The sequence below is a fragment of the Gymnoscopelus microlampas genome (genome assembly GCF_963454915.1).
Source record: "Gymnoscopelus microlampas genome assembly, chromosome: 10".
Taxonomy (NCBI): Eukaryota; Metazoa; Chordata; class Actinopteri; order Myctophiformes; family Myctophidae; genus Gymnoscopelus; species Gymnoscopelus microlampas.
This window is the reverse complement of record NC_139947.1, coordinates 21,900,370-21,917,576: the sequence shown is the minus strand read 5'-3', so window position 1 is coordinate 21,917,576 and position 17,207 is coordinate 21,900,370. Positions and strand designations below refer to the sequence as shown.

At 43.8% G+C, this 17,207-nt stretch overlaps 1 protein-coding gene across 1 annotated transcript in view; it reads right to left on the bottom strand.

The window, feature by feature from the left end:
- The window catches only part of LOC311054143 (MORN repeat-containing protein 1-like), a gene marked incomplete at both ends in the record, with an annotated part of 63,897 nt that overhangs the window by 38,733 nt on the left and 7,957 nt on the right, over positions 1 to 17,207 (bottom strand). The window contains 4 exons of the mRNA XM_084070022.1: positions 1,531 to 1,641; positions 8,510 to 8,606; positions 16,000 to 16,087; positions 16,192 to 16,282. Of these exons, the coding sequence (XP_083926148.1) occupies positions 1,531 to 1,641; positions 8,510 to 8,606; positions 16,000 to 16,087; positions 16,192 to 16,282 (387 nt within the window). The remainder of the gene's footprint in view (positions 1 to 1,530; positions 1,642 to 8,509; positions 8,607 to 15,999; positions 16,088 to 16,191; positions 16,283 to 17,207) is intronic.

Below are 17,207 nucleotides of genomic sequence, written 5' to 3'. Positions count from 1 at the left end.
TGACCACAACAAAGCACACAACACAACAATGCAACACCAAAGAAAAGGAAACAGGCAACGGCACAATAAAAATAAAGTGCAGTGTGGGAATGGAGTACTGATTTATACTTGGTCGTACATGTCACACTAAAGTAGCAAAAATAGCAGATCTACAAGCTCAAAAGTGGACGCGTCTTGAGCTTGTAGATCTGTTATTTTTGTTATTTTTGAATTGGAATTATGTTTTTTTTGTTGCTATCTTTGAATTGGAATCCTGAAAAATAACATTCTTATTTTATTTCAAATGCATTTAGTTAACTTTATGAACTTAACACATCGGGTGCCGATCACGGTCTGAACCGTGTGTTTACATAGTAGCGCTCTGGTGCCGTTCACGGTCTGAACCGTGATTTCAGTCTTTTTTTTTTTTTTTCGTTTTTCTCCGCACGGGCGGGGCTAGAGCAGCCCTGGGAGTACCCATTGTGATCCTAAGAAGGATAGGCCAAATGGATCACCGGAAACAAAAACATGGCTTCCATCCGCTTCCTGTCTATTTCCTTCTTTAAAACGCCTATATCTCCGAATCCGTTTCCGGTGGTGAAAACCGATCATGCGCGATGCGCGATCCCCCCCCGTTGTAACTCGCAAGTGAAATGTTATGGTTCCAGGCTGTAGCCAGGGTCATCGCTCAACATGAATGGATGCTTTTTTTTACGTGGATTTGCTCGTCGCGGAGTCTACAGATTTAAACAGTAAAGCGCAGTCAATGGGGAGAATGCTGGCACCCAACGTAAGTTGTTATGAAAAAATGCTGGCACCTGATGTGTTAAATACAAATACATTGGACATAAAAAAGACAATATAATTTTAATACTAGTCATTAAGCTACTAATACAGACTTAAGTAATTAAAGCGGGTCATGTTTTCAATTGTAACAGCTGAAATCAATAATATATCAGTATTACGGTATTAATCTGCGGGCCGCATTAAGTGAAGGTGGGGGCCGCATGTGGCCCCCAGGCCGCCAGCTGCCCATGTATGGTATATGGGCACAAAAAGGGGGCTCATATACAGTATACGGATGACATCAGTGATCTCCATATTGGCATAAAAGGGACAAGGACTGATGGAGACCGAGATCTCCATATATGGGCATATTGGTCGGATCGGCGGTGCAACGTAGATGTGAGGGAACTCTATACGAACTCTATATATATGCGTAGCAGCCCGAATCTCTAATTCCCTGAGCCTATACACAGTATTCACAGTAGGTGTGCTGTGGGCCTGGGCCGTTCCATGATTATCTTCTCTTTCTATCCTTTGTTGTTCATATTGTGTGCATGCAGATCGCCCACCGTTGGAAACCGTATGATTTTGAATAGTGAGGAATTCAGTTACTGAAGAAAAGGATGTTTCATTGGCAGACTGCGGTCAGTTGTGTAGGAAAATCGGAGGGCAGCAGGTGGTTTTATTTCTTTGGAAACAATCTCCAATCTGGCGCTCGAAGCTCCCACTCTCTCCTCTGAGGGGGTGTCCATTTTGTTGCCTCACCTGTTGTCTTTGCCCCCTCCTCCGTCTGCAGCCGCACTTCCACACAAAATGGAGCCTCCTGGAAGACCTCCAAGACTTCGCCTCCCTCGATCACCATTCTCGACGCACCACCTGTCATATACAAACAGGGTTCAATGTCTAATCAGGGCCATTCATTCGCTCCCTTGCTGCAGGCAGAAAGAATAAAGGGAACATTTCAAACCGCTTTCCATGTACCAACTGTGAATACTCAAAAAAGAGAGAGGGAAAAAAGAAAAGAAATTCAATAAAACAGCGCACGCGCTCATTAACAGCCCTTGAGCGAGAGTTGGAAACCCAGTGGAATGGGTCAGAGTGTTACGGCGAGGAAGACGGCTCTTTTTATCGCTGGCTTCCTCTTGCTTCCCTTCCTCCCCCCCTCCTCCCGTGGCCTCCTTGCTAGGTTAGCAAAATTAGCATACAACGGCATGGAAGAGGCTTTTTGGGAGCGATCTCGGAGGCAGCCGCCGGGGTCCCACCTCATGCATAGATCATACCGCTGCCATTAGCATGTACACCAGATGCCTTCTGCCTGACAAGACGGGTCGAGACGTGTCATGTCGTGTCGCGGAAAATGAAGTTATCATGTCATGTCTTGTCATACCACATTGTGTAGCTGTCAATGGAAACCTGAACGGGAGCAAAGGTGGGGGCACGTGGTAGCTTGGACGGACACAGGTTTGTGCTTAGAGTTAGGTATTGCCTGTACAGTAGGAAGTAGGACGTCAGACTTTGTCAGAACATTCGCGCATTTACTGTACATTAGGAGAGAGGCAAGCTTAAGGCATGATCAGTTCCTCCCCTCAATCACACATATTCTTAACATAAATCACCCTGCTGAACCTCTAACCAACATTTGACTCTTTGTAGGCCTATTGTTGGTGATATGTTGCTCATGGGAGCGCTCCATGAGCTAGCGCTGAGCAGCCTGCCAACCAACCAACCAAGTGCCAAGCAGCGTCCATTATCTACCTGTGCATTAGCATTCAACAGAGGAGCACAGGTGCAGCAGGCATTAGGCCTCATAATGGCCAATGATGATCAGGGTTGGAGCTATGGGGGGAGGAGGCAGTAAAACAATGGGGCGAGAGATGAGAGGAGGGATAGATCAATAACACGTTGGGGGGGCGGCTCCTTGCTGACAAGCGGCATTACCATAAAGCAGCAACAGATGCCACAGCTGCCGGATGCCTAATCTGGGCAATTTACGCCCCTGTCAGGTCTGCGGCAGTTCAAATGAATCAGACAGGGGCACAGCTACCAAGCTACCATGCCTCTGCACACTAAACGATAAGAAAACACACAGACACTGCTACTGTAGGTGTGAGTTGCACGCCGTCGCTTGCGCCTGCTGAGGACGGCGCGGCACATCCGACGCAAATATTTCAGATCCACCGTACTCTCTGCAGGTGCGTGCACGTGTGTATACATGCATAAACCTTAAAGGGGAATGAAGATAATCTCCGTTGCGGACCTCATCGGCAGGGGCATGGGAAGGCTGCGTACGGACCTAGTGCAGGGCTTGGCTCTTGGGTGTGGGGGGGGGGGGGCACTCTGCCTACTTATTCCTCCACCCCACTGGCCTGCAGGGGCCTCACCTGTCAAGAAGTCTTTTCTATAGGAACCTCTGGCTGTCCCTGGATGTGGACGTCAATGCATGCCAGGCCTATGGAATGTGTTAAAACATGAGGCGCTATGATATCTGTCTCCAGCTTCCATCTCCCTGCGCTCCCCCACTAACACCACCAGGCACACTTTCATCCCTCCCTAAGGACCATCAATAATGCAATGTGAATCTCCACAGGACACATGTGTACGTACTCACACAAACACCACATACGCTCAGACACACACACACACCACTTGCTCACGTACAGTACACACACACACACATCACTGCGTCGTATCTCCCCCCTCCGTGTGTGATTTATACACTGGCACTTTGAGGGGGGCTCCTCTATCGGAGGTCATTATCATGCGGGCAGGCACATCTGCAGACATCAATAAAGTGACAGGCAGGGGGTCCTGGGGGAGGTCTCGGGGTCACAGCCGAGGGGAGCCCCCGGTGTCAGCGGGGACCCCCATTCCAACTGTCGCAGCCTTTGCTTGGCGAGAGGCCAGACTACAAACGGTGGCTGGAAGGTTATAGCACGGCTGTCAGTCAGGCAGACGGGCAGTCAGTCAGTGGCAGAGAAAAGAACAAGGGGACTCAGTAGGACATCTGTATTAACCACTTAAAGCCCTATGTATACGTTGTACGGCGAAGAGCGGAAATAGCAGATCTAGGACCTTGCAACATGCCGCGATGCAACACGTTGCGAGCTCGTAGATTTGCTATTTTAGCTATTTCTTTAGGAAGAAAAAGATTTGCGAAAAAATTAAAGCCCCCAGTTCTGACTTATTTGTCAAAATAGGCACGCCAGGTTGAAGATGGTTAACAGGAGAGAGGCCTGGGTAGCCGTCCTCAGACTGTATGGATGCGGGCTATATCCTAGAAAAGGAGGAATCTTATTCATTTAAATAAGATTCTTCTTTTACAGGATACGGCCTACTGCCATGGAAGTCTGACATAATGCAGAGCACATACCTTGGCCCCGAATTATGTACATTTTCTTTCTTGATGCAGAAGATGAATGGAGTTTCATATAATCATCCCTGTCACAGTCTGACTTTCCAGCTGAAACAATTATTCTGCTGACGGCAAGAGAGCACTGCTGCACACGTTATATACAGTACAGTGGGTCGCACAGGCTAGCGGTTCTGTGACCCACTATGGGTGGCTAGCCTCTTACAATTTTTGTAGATAATGAAAAATGTGTGAAAAGCCTTTCCTTTTTCTCTCTCTCTTTCTCCAGTGCGTGCACGTGTGTGTGTGTGTGTGTGTGTGTGTGTGTGTGTGTGTGTGTGTGTGTGTGTGTGTGTGTGTGTGTGTGTGTGTGTGTGTGTGTGTGTATACATATACACACACACACACACACACACACACACACACACACACACACATACATATATATATATATATCTCGTATCCATTTTTCTCCTCAGTGGATGGACCAATCGGTCTGAGCTTGCACATGGTCATTGGCCACTGGCATATGCAGAGAGTGAGAATGCTAGTTTATTTATTTCTGTAAACTCTAACTCACAACTCTGCTGTGGGAGGAGACGGGGGAGTGACTCAGCGAGCAGTACCAGGGTTAATTCATCTGTGCTGTATGGGCTTAGGGATATACCACAGAGAACGGCAGAAGAGAGAGAGCTGGCTCAACGGTGTAAAGTTATAAAGGACTTTGATTTAAATGCAGGGCAAACAGCAAACCCAGCAAGGCTGAGCTACACGTGGCATACAGTATATAGCCTTCGTGAACCAGTGTGTGTGTGTGTGTGTGTGTGTGTGTGTGTGTGTGTGTGTGTGTGTGTGTGTGTGTGTGTGTGTGTGTGTGTGTGTGTGTGTGTGTGTGTGTGTGGTCAGTAAAGCAGAAGATTGAGTTACAAAACGGTCCCATCAGTTGTGTCGGCAACAACCTACAGTAGCACTCAGCGCGCTACAGAGACATAAGCTGTCTCTGTAGCACTTTTCTCCTCAGCGGGTTGAACTCACTTTGCACATACTTTGTACTGTATGTATTGAAGAGAATAAGGAAATGGATTTGCTATCCGTTGTACCGACCGTTTTCAAATATCTAGCGGGTTAGATATTCGGCTGTGTCTCAGACAGGACAGCAGACAATATCAGACAGTATGAAAGGAGCTGCGACCACCTTGCGAGGAGATGAAAAATGTGTGAAAGGCTTTTCCTTTTTCTCTCTTTTTCTCCAGTGTGTGTGTGTATAAAAAACATTTATACACACACACACACACACACACACACACACACACACACACACACACACACACACACACACACACACACACACACACACACACACACACACACACACACACACACACACACACACACACACACACACACACACACACACACACACACACAGTGGATGACCAATCAGTCTGAGCTTGCACATGGTCATTGACCAATGGCATATGCAGAGAGTGATAATGCTTTCACTAGTTTATTTATTTCTGTAAACTCTGTATTTCTGTAAACTCAATTAACCCATTTAGACCTGGAAAGCCTATATGTTATCATACATTTAAATCCGGGAAAGCATCTGTGTCATTTTAGGGTTACTCTATATTGTTGCTGTCGGGCAGAAACCTCTTATGTCAATATTCTAACTTTTTTTGTTTTTTCTTAAATTAATGCCCTACTTGATCACACTACAGCGTCACACAAAAGCATCAAAAGTAGCAGATTCACAAGAATTCAGTCATTATAGAGGTGAGTGGAATTGCTGCGTTCATGATTTGAGGCATTTTGTTTAAAGCGAACCACTCCTGATTTTCATGATGTTTGGACAAAATCTGGAGGAGTAATATAAAAAAGAAATCTGCAAAAATCTGGCACTATGATAGGCCAATGTAAAAAGAGTGGCATTTCTTCCTCGGCCTAGTGGGAATGTGCGTGCAAAGTTTTTTCGGCATTTGGACACTGCGTTCCATGATTTGAGGCATTTTGTTCAAAACTGACCACTCCTGCAAACTTTGGAAACAAATCTTAGCCAAACAGGATGGAATATGAAAAATCTGACAGATCCGTCTTGATCTCATGACTATAGAGATCCTGTGTACTGATTTGCGTGATGTTTGGACAAAATCTGTATGAGTAATGTGTTGCATCCAGGGAGTGTGTGCATAGTCTCATGTTGATTGAGCCAACGGTGCCGGAGATTAGCTGTTCACAGACGGACGGATGGACATACTGTACAGTACACACACACACACACACACACACACACACACACACACACACACACACACACGCGTGCGCGGACGTACGTACGTACGGACGGACAGGGTGCAAAACATTGTCTCGGCCACGCCTTCAGCCTGGCAGAGACTGTGCTTTACAAAACATCGACAAAAATGTTGTGCAATCATCACTCTCAATCCAATCCAATCCACTTTATTTGTATAGCACATTTCACCGCCAGTGTTTACAAAGTGCTGTACAGAAAATCAGCACTGAACATATTATTATCAAAGAAATTTTACTGTTACTTTGTACCAGACAAACGTAATGTAGAATCTTGAATCTCACAATTTAAAGAAATATGCTTTTAAATTACTTTAAAAAAGAGAAAACCACACGAGGGAGACCAATTTATACCATGTATGTGTCCATTAATATCTAAATGTATCTCAGTAAATCTCCTCTGTTCTTAAATGACAACGAAGGCTATGGGGAAAGAGAAAAAAAAGAAAAAGAAAACGCATGAAAATACTCCCACGTCTTTTTGGTTAAAATAAGAAAAAGGTTGCCATGTGCTGCCTGATAGTCATTGCCATGACAACAGCACATTTTGTTATGCCTAGGCATAGACATAGAATTACACACCATAACTCAAGGCAAAATAAAGCCAATAACAGAACAGAACAGAGGTGTCCAACACAAAAGCTGTGTGGGAGAAAAGGCTAGCATGGTGGGTACCGACTAGGTACCAAAGCGTCACTGATGGAGCGTGTCTTGCCCAACTTATACTTCTTCGTACAACAGTGTCACGTGCTGAAAATAGCCAATCTACAAGATAGTGACCTTGTAGATCAACTATTTATGGCAATTTATTTTTTCTACAGTCAAAGCCAGTGTAATTATTATTATTATAAGCATTCATTACTGTCAGTTGTATACGGTATATATACTATCAGTGAGCATCAAAGCTTGGTGGCAGAAGGGAATAGATTCATCTCACTGTGTCGGGGCTGTCTACAGCCTTTTTCTTAATTCCGTTTGAAAATGTTCCTCTTTGAGGTACATAGGCTCTGTTTTGTGCTCTATTCACAAAAATTCAGAGGGAATAATGTAGCAGAGAAATGATGAGGTAAGAGAGATGCGTTGGACTTCCTTTTGAGATCTTCAGGCAGGGCCCACCACACCGTTAGATTAGCAAAATCAAGTGAGCTTTTTTTTAAGCCAATGGGACCGGGAGGGATTTTTGAAGCAAAAGTTGACAAGTGGCAAACTCTTATACTGCCGGCGACCAATTATGGCCTTGACGCACCGGCTGGCTCATGGAGGTAGTTCATGATGTAGGACACATAAAGGACACCAATGTGCGTACTCTATGGCAGGGGTTCCCAATGTTGGGGTGGCGGGACACTGACGGTGGGGTCTCGAAATTATTTTGGGTCATCAAAAATATTTTACACACCTGAATAAAATTCAACAGAATGATTGAAATACAATCTAAACATGATTACAAATAGCATTTTAACCATAACTGTTACTGGGTTAAACAAAGGATGTATATGTAAGGTTAAAATGATGCAATGAAGAATGTGTGGGATCTAACAATATTCACTGCTCACCTGCGAGCCCTCCAGGAACGCTTTCACAAGTTTTTTCCCAAAAGGAAACAGCACCAGAACAGTATGACTGGATACGATCACCATTCACTGTGACAGCTGTGCAACAACTGTCATCCGACCTGGAGGACGCACCGGTTGAGCTGTCAAGCGATCGGACCTTAACACATTGACTGCCTGAGATTAAAACATAGTTTTGTATCCCCATGCCAGCGTTTTTTACCTTAAATTGACGATCTTTGGAGAGCCATGGAAGCCATGTTGTGTACACGGAAGTAAAGAAAGAAACTCGCGCACGTGAAGATATTTTTTCCACTCCGGGTGAGCATTCTCATTGAAATGTATTGACCAGACGTGGCCAGGTTTGGAGAGAAGAGCCGTGCGCAAAGCTGCGAGCACAAGAAAAGCTTGTGAACAATGCCAATTAGTTGGGGGCCCACTTGCAGTATCCTCGCAGCCCACCAGTGGGCCCCAGACCACAGGTAAGGGTTGCGAACCACTTGCTCTAAGTGCTGTTTGTCCATTCTCCACTCACCCAGCGGTCTCCCGTTCATCCACAGTCCCTCGTACGTGACTCCCGAGCTGTGGGCAATCGTCCCTTGTCCGTTAAACAGATTGTTACGCCACTGGCCCTGAGCACAGAAACAGCACAGTGACAGAGTTTTACTGATTTGGTCATTATGAAGGGATTCTGTTTGATTAACAACTTTCAATCCGGGAACACATCTGTGTCATTTTAGATTTTTAGCTATAACCATTATTCTTATACTTTAGCTATTCAAAAATAGCAGATCTACAAGCTCATAGCGCGGCACCGAGTGCCACACTACGAGCTTGTAGATCTGCTATTTTTGAAAAATCTTGAACATTTGTGCAAATCTTTCAATACATATATTTTTTACTCTAATCTTCGCTTCTGGGGGTCCCTGGAACAACATATATATTTTGATTTGATTTGATTTTTGGGTGGTCCTTGACGAGAAAAAGTATATATAATAGTTTTTCAGAAAAATGAAGACATTTGTTGAGACATTTGACAGTTACAAATGTTCACTTTAAAAAATATATATTCAAAGATTTACAAAAATCTTCACAATTCTTCAAAAAAGCTCTAGCACGGCACTCGGAGCCGCATTATGAGCTTGTATATCTGCTATTTCTGAATAGCCAAATACATCTAAAATGACAGATGTGTTCCCGGATTGAATGGGTTAAACCATTGCACCTACTTCAAATCATTAGCAGCATCAACGTAGAAATACAGATACAGCAGCATTATGCCATAAACTGTTAGGTCCATCATAAGTCAAGTCTGTTGTCATATATAAAAACATTCATAATACATATAAATCATAACATCACAAAATAAGTTAGACAACAAGAAACCAACCACCAGATATTGCACTTGCCCAATAGCACATTTTGTACTTTGCATTGTAAAAAAGGTGAACAGAGTTTTTGGTCAAATAGCGAAAATAGACGATCTACTGTAGAGTGTAGCGTAAATGCGACGCATTGTGAGCTTTTGCTTTTCGCCTATTTTCGCCAAATGTTTGCCTGTTACGACATGCCCACATTACGATAGGGACGCTAAAAGGCTTCATGTGATTAAGCATAACAACGTCTGACACGGGACTTGTGAAAAATAAAACATCACTGCTTGGACAGACAGGCTCTATTAATTATCCGAATTTCAATACAGGAGTCTAAAGGGTGAGCTATATTGGCTGCAATCCTGCTCCAAGGCCTTCGCTTGTTATTTCTTGAGTCCATGCCAGCTGAACTTTGCAAGCTCACGGTGGAAATACCAAAGATTGTTATATTCTGTATGCATTCACAGCAGCCACATTAAATCATAGTAAAATATTTACATGTTGCCAACGGTACAACCTACAGTACCTAACCTTTTTACATCATTTACTCTGCCTGGGAGTATTCAAAATTATACTGTAGTTTAGGATCTGGTCTAGTGTTTTTAAGGGAGGAAATCATGGTAAGGTTTACAGGAAGAGACAGATAATATGAAAATATAAATGTTACATAGTGCTGCTGCCGGCCATGTACCTTGTGCCTGAAAAATCTCCATGTATAATATTTGTATGTTTTTATCATAAATGAATGCCCTACAAGCTCACAACGTGATGCAACGAGTTGTGAGCTTGTAGAGCTTCCATTTTTGTACCTACAGTATAAAGACATGCCCATAATATGAACGCCATGTTGAAAGTGGTCTCTGGGTTTTTACATATTTAACCAATGAAAAGTATTAACAAGAGTTTGCGAGTTGTGACTAAATATTTACTACTTCGGACACAAAGGTTCATTATTAATTTGCAGGAAAACAAACACACAAAAAAGTATTGGACATACAAGGTTTCTGCCTGACAGCGACGATATAGTATTACATATTAAATGTAACTACACTAATATGCTAAACACGTACAGGAGCATGGGTGTTCATGAGCAAGTTCTCTATGATATGTACACCTATCACGCAGACAGCGGTCTATCTATCGCCATTAAGGAGTCTTCAGTCAAATGCAGTCCATTGAGAAATAGGCAGCCGCACATTCCCTGAATAACTAAAGGAAAGCCACACTTCAGAAAAACTGCTGAAGCTTGCACATCACTTGTAATGTATGCAAGGGAAGGGTGCGCTCGCGTGAGTGAGTGAGTGTGAGCATGTGCGTGTGTGTGCACGCTGTTTCTATGTGCATGGGTGCATTTACGTGTGCGTGAAGGGGGGGATACTATGAAGGGGTAAAGGATAGAGAGAACACGGGAAAGAGCGAGCAAGTAAGACAATGAATGAGGAAGAGGGCCGGGGAGAAAGAAAGTGAAGAAGAAAGAGAGAGGGGGAGAGAGAGAGGGAGAGAGAGAGAGATAGGGAGGGAGACTGTCAAAGTCAAACAAATTCAGAGGGATCAATGCACAGACTTTGCCTGGCGTATCCCAGGGAGCAGCAGACTCAAAGCTCTTCAAGCCTGCACTTCAAAGTGGTGACACGTCCATTAGAATTTCTAATTCTGATCGCATCGACAAGCCTAGGGCTAAGGCACAGGCGAAAAAATAATGTGCAGAGGAAAATCTAGGCCACTGATGAGAGAGAGCGAGAGAGGCAGAGAGAATGAGGGAGAGACAGAGAGAGAGAGAGACTTGAGGAGAGGAAGGTGGAGAAACATTTTACTGTACCAAAAAAAAAGAAGTATGAGTCATCCTGAACATAACCTTCAGTTATCACACCGGCCCGGCGTAGTGTTGTTGGAAAAGAAAAGAAGTTTAAACCACACACTGGCAAAGTTAGCAGAAAGGGAAAAGATAGTTTGTGTACTCTTCTAATGCTGGCCTCGCATTAACAGAATCATTTAAATGGGGAAGAGAACTGCCTCTCCCGTCCTGCCTTCATTAATGACGGAAAGTGGATGAGTGTCTGGGGAATGCGAAGTGGTTAAAGGCTCCCCTGCGCTGGATTTGAATCTGCAATGTGAGCCTTTCCATCTGTACCTCCCATGTATCCTATACTCTATAAGCCATCTGAAGCTGTCCGACTGTCTGTCTCAGGAGAGAAAACAGAAGGAAGACAGGGTGTAATAACGGCGTGGCTTCCATGTGGATCTCTGACGTCATGTTAGTGACGACAGTCCTGCACAGTTGTGGGATCCGAGATTAATTCACAAAAGTGTGAAAAACATTTACAAAGAATATTCACAATGTGAAAAATATTTATGGTGCTCATCAGTCGAGTGGTTTGTGAGATTAGCTACAAACAACACAGCCTTTAGGAGCCACGCCATAAAAAGAGTTGACAAATCACCTCACAGAGTCAGTCAACCTGCTTAACAAGGGGAGAGGGCTGGGATAACCATGACCTCACCTCAGCCCAGTCATTATTATCCCACTACATTAGCACTAGCGGTCACACTACTGTCCACATACCTGCTAAGTGAAAACACAGGATGTGTGGTGACAGCAGACGACCGACCGTCTAAAGAACACAGGTCAGCACACCGTGGCGGCGGCATTGTAAACGTGCTGAAGGAAAACGCCTTCTCTTTCGGCTTCTCCACAGCCCCGGGCTAAAAATGCTGGGACTCAGGCCTGCCGGATTTAATTCATACCCTCATTTCCGCTTTCATAATAATCAATAAGCAGGCTTTTAATTTGTTTGGAGGGGGGTATAGAGGGAGAGAGAGTGGGAAATCTGTGGGATTTACATCTTAATCTGCTTAGCCCTGATTTATACTTGGTTGCGCGGTGGTGTCACGCGCAGAAAATATCAGATCTACAACCTCGCAACATGTCACGTTGTGCCGTGTTGTGAGCTTGAAGATCCGATATGTTCAGTGTGCGACACCAGAGTGCAGCTAAGTATAACTCCCCCATTAGGCACTTTCCTCTCCACCCAGCTAGTGGCTGCTGGGGTTGAAGGGAATGCGTGCTGTCAGGAGCTGCCTGCCAGTGAATCAATACTGGCCTTTCTCTAGATATCTCTCTCTCTGTCTCTCTCTCTCTCTATCCCTTTTTACCCCCTGCTTCCTTAGCCACAGCGCTAGGCTCCCCTGCCAGTTCAAAATCAATGAGTCCTGAAACTGATTACGGGGTTCAAGTTCAGGTCAGGGCTTGGGTGGAGTTTGTGTTCAACATTCTGATATTAAAGGGAAACATCACGATTTTCGACATGGTCTCTATGTGCAGTATTTGTCGTAGGGCTACAGTAACATTATGCTCGCAGCCATATAATACCACATGAAATACGGCATATGAAACATGCCGAAAAGTTGTAGTTCCATCGTGTCACTGACAAACCAGAGACTGTAAAAGAAAATATGGACAGGGTCACCGTGACATCATGCATTGATTGTGGAGTCCCGTTTTGAAGCCTTGAGTTTGGCAACTTGACCGTCGCCATATTGGATTTTGCCATCATCTTTGTAACCAGAAGTGACAATATTTGGACAAGAGGGAGCTTGATTCATTCTATGTGCTGGCCATTAGATAGAATGCAGATATTAATTACTTATACATTGGGCTTCATTTTTCAGGATGAAAGCTTCTTACTTGGGTAAAACAAAAAAACAGTTAATGTGAAAATTACAACCCTTTTCATGCTTTTTAGTATCACCCTGGGTGACAGTGACATTGACCTTGTTTGCTTTGTTGAAATAGCAATCTTACCCACAGAAAATATGAACCATATTAATGTAATGGCACGACCACACGGTCGTGCCAGGCAGTGGGTTGCCCGTGGAATGCATCATGGAAATTGTAGGAACATAGAGAATGGACGAAACAGACAGAAAGGGGAATTGTGTCCATCAAAATGGGTTGTATTGTAAATATTGTGTGTAGACTATGATAATCATAAACTATGTTTATACCACATAAACCCTAGCCTCCCTATTCTGGGCATGTTATAATCTATAATCTATATATATACAATTTGAATCCTGCGCCATGTCGGTTGTCAGTATGTTTGTATGTAGCCAGTGTGACGTCATATGACATCACGGTCGTGACATCACGATGAGACACGCCAGTGTGACGTAATCTCACGACAGCATGACATCACATCCTACCTATAAATAGGTAGGATGCACCAGTTCGACGGCTTCCATCCTCAACACAACCCACGCCGACGACCCTTTACACAAATAAACTGCTAACTTCATCTCCTGCGATTTCAACTATCTTTTCACATTGTACACCACTGCACACTCCCCACAGGTCTGCCATACCAGGTCTGAGTAATCACAAAGTGGGTTTTGGTCATTGGAGAGGTGATGCACGTCACCTCTTTCTGAAGTGGGTACTTTCAAAGCCTGCCGTGGATTTAGGAGAGCACAAAACTCTCTCTCACACTGTGAGGTGCCTGTAAGGTGGCACTGCAAAGTGAACGACGCGTCACGCATAGCGGCCCGAACTTCTAGTACTGTACAGTAGGTTAATATTCTGCAAAAATAGGAGAACCGTCTGCAAAAATAGCTGATCTAGAAGCTTGTAGACCGTCTATTTTTAGCAAAGAGATTTGGTGTAGAGGGGAAAAGAGAGGGGACCAAGTACCCTGGGGTACCCTGGTCAGTGAAGGAAATGCACAAATGAATGTATTTGTACTTGCTGTGGAGATACATTAGAGCACAATACTACATTAGAGCATAATACTACTACAGTAAATAGAAGGAGCCTGACTGCTGTTGTCCAGTGGATAGAACAGTTGAGCCTGAGTTATACTTAGTTGAACGTGGGTGTAGCGCACCAAAAATAGCTAATCTACATGCTCAACTATGTGTTGCGCTGCGCTTGTAGATCTTCTATTTTTGATGCTGAACACTGGCACACCAACTAAGTATACAGTCAATCAGGCTTTGGTCTACTCTACTGGAACATGGACTGCATTCAACAAGCTTATGACAGGCCAGTCAGTATACTATTATACTAAGAATGCATAGTGGATTGGCTGTACATGTGTCTATGAGTAATGATTTGTTCACCATCAGTACTGCATGAATCTCATGGTAACAGAGTGTACAACTGTCTGTAAAAAAATAAAGGCCCTCAATAGAAATACAATTGCACCCCCTAGTGGCCTCCAGTGCACATTAAAAAACCTAATATCTCCAGGCAAAATGAGGGAAAAGATCAAATGTAAAAACTACTGTAGGTAAATTATTTCAGTCAGGTGTCTTAAAGCATAAATTAGTTTTAGACTATACTGTACCTATATCAGGACAACCTAATCTAAACAAAGAAAAGGCCTTTGCACAGGCACTTTTGTCATGCCAGAAATGGAGGGTTAAGCTTAATTTATACTCCATCGTACCACAGAGTATAAATAAAGCTTTGGACTCAGTAATATTTATAGACCACTAAAGTGGTCCCAAATAATGGATTCTGGATCAGACTCCGGCCCGTTTCACCCTAATGTAAGAATGAGGGTGTAAAAAGATTGCCTCTACCATGATTCATGTCTAACGCATTGATTATTTTGCTTTTTGATGATTCCACAGTTGCTGTATACTTTTCTTTATTGGTTGAGGTGGATTCCGGTGAGATACAGTATTACAGAAGGCCTTTATCTCGTTCAATATGTCATCTGAAACCCATTTGAAACCTCTTTATATCCATGTATGAATGCATCTGGCGTGAGCAGCACATATAGAATCTTCTTTTCCATTAGTTCACGGGCTACTTTGTGCTGATGCAGGACCATACAGTATTTCCAAAGTGTCTTGGATTTATATCAGGTGTTAGATGTCTTTTCTTAAATGATACCACCGGTCTTTTTTCACATTTACGTCCATGGATGCAATCCATCTTTGTCAGAATGTGGTCAAGTAAAAACCAGACGGGGTCTAATAGCGGCGTGGATTTCCCTGTGCGGTCAGCACTCGGAGGCCAGTCTGGAGCCTTGTGGAACTCCATATTTGGGACAGCCGGCCCCTTCCGTGCCACACCGTAGTGTAAGGAGTGTGGGGAATGTTCCTGCAGTACTCTATGTCATCAATATAATTGTCATCTCCAAATTTGAGCAGAATTTGGGGGGACACATGCCAGAGTTAGTAGAGATTTTAATATGTTTATGGCGTGGCTCTTCAAGAGGCTAGCCGTCTGTCTGTCTGTCTGGAGCTAATCTCACAAACCGCTGGACCAATAAGCGGCAAACTTTGTAAGCTTGCTTGCCAGTAGGCCACAAAATTACCTCCACATTTTTTTCTCCACTTATGTTTTATACTTTTTTAAATATTTAACTTTAAACAAAAATCCAAAAATAGAGATCAATGGGGCTGCGATTTTGCTGAAACCTTTCCCAAATGTCATTTATCAAAAGTATTTTTAGCGTTTCAGTCTTAGTCAACTTTAATAACTCAGGCTACAGACAAACGCTGTTGTTGTCAGCTGACCACTTCTGTGCGACACAATGAAGACAGCTATCTGGGTGTATCCTCAAAGCCCTACATTCACATCAACACTACAGAGGCATGCAGCCTTTCAATCATACATCAACACATCAGACCAGTATGGACTGACCTCGTAAATCGATCCATCTCCAAAGCGCATGACTCCGTGGCCTTGCTTTTGGTCCTGGATCCAACCTCCTTCATAATGATCCCCATTCCTGGACCAGAGAGAAAAAAAAGAGGCAGAGGTCTCAGGTCTCACCACGTATGACAGGGAAGTTACATTTAAGATATTCAAAAGGAACTAATGGTCACTTTGTACCTGTCGTGCATCTGACCTTCACCGTGCCTCTTGTTTTGATAAAACGACCCCTCGTACGTGTGTCCGTCCTTGTCCACGAGGAAACCATGGCCTGTTGGGAACCAAAACCATAGTGAGCTGTCGTTAGGTTTGCCTTGACATTCAGGCCATATCATCATACATTGGGTGACCAGACATCACGGTTTGGCCGGGATTGTCCCCGTTTCAAGCTGCGTGTCCAGAGTCCCAACAAATATCTCTAAGACCCTAATATGTTCCTCAGAATTAAAATAATAATAGTTGTTTTGTGTGGTTGCATAGACGATTATCATGTTCTTTTCATGTAAACATGCTCACCAATCAGAAAACATGAACAAAATGCATTGCGTATCTTAATTCAATGCTGTGGCTGATATTTGTCAATCAGTCGTTGCCTGTATGCAACACCTATGGTGCGTATACGTGTGTGCCTTTTTGAGCTTGTATAGGGCTGGCTATAGGACTAAAGGTGGCTGCATGCTACCATTTTAGGTGATCATTTTAGGTGGAAACGTTTTCACCTAAAAGGTGATTTTGATACTAGGTGCTCATAGTCCGGTGATGTCGGTCAGCAAAAGCAGAGAGATGTGTTGAGGTGAGCGGTGACTCGCTTATCACCGCGGCTCAGTGACGTCATGTTGTAGTTTTCCATCCACCGTGGTGAGAGGGTGATCACCAAAAATGGTAACATGCGCACCCCTTAAGTGGTTAAAATCAGGAATTTCTGAAATATTATTAGCAAATAATATATTACTCCATGTTATATTTAGAGCAAGATTATCACTGCTCCCACCTATGTTGCTGTGGTTTACATTCAGATAGTATGCTGTTTTTAAATGGTTTCAGTACGTGCATGCTAGCCTCGCGTAGCCAGACAATATCACACGACATACTGCGTGGATATTAGTCTGGTCCCTATCAACGGTAGATTTTCTTCCAAGGGGCGGTTACAAAAAGATCCAAACGGACTCTATTGGTTAGACCTAAACCAATCGGAG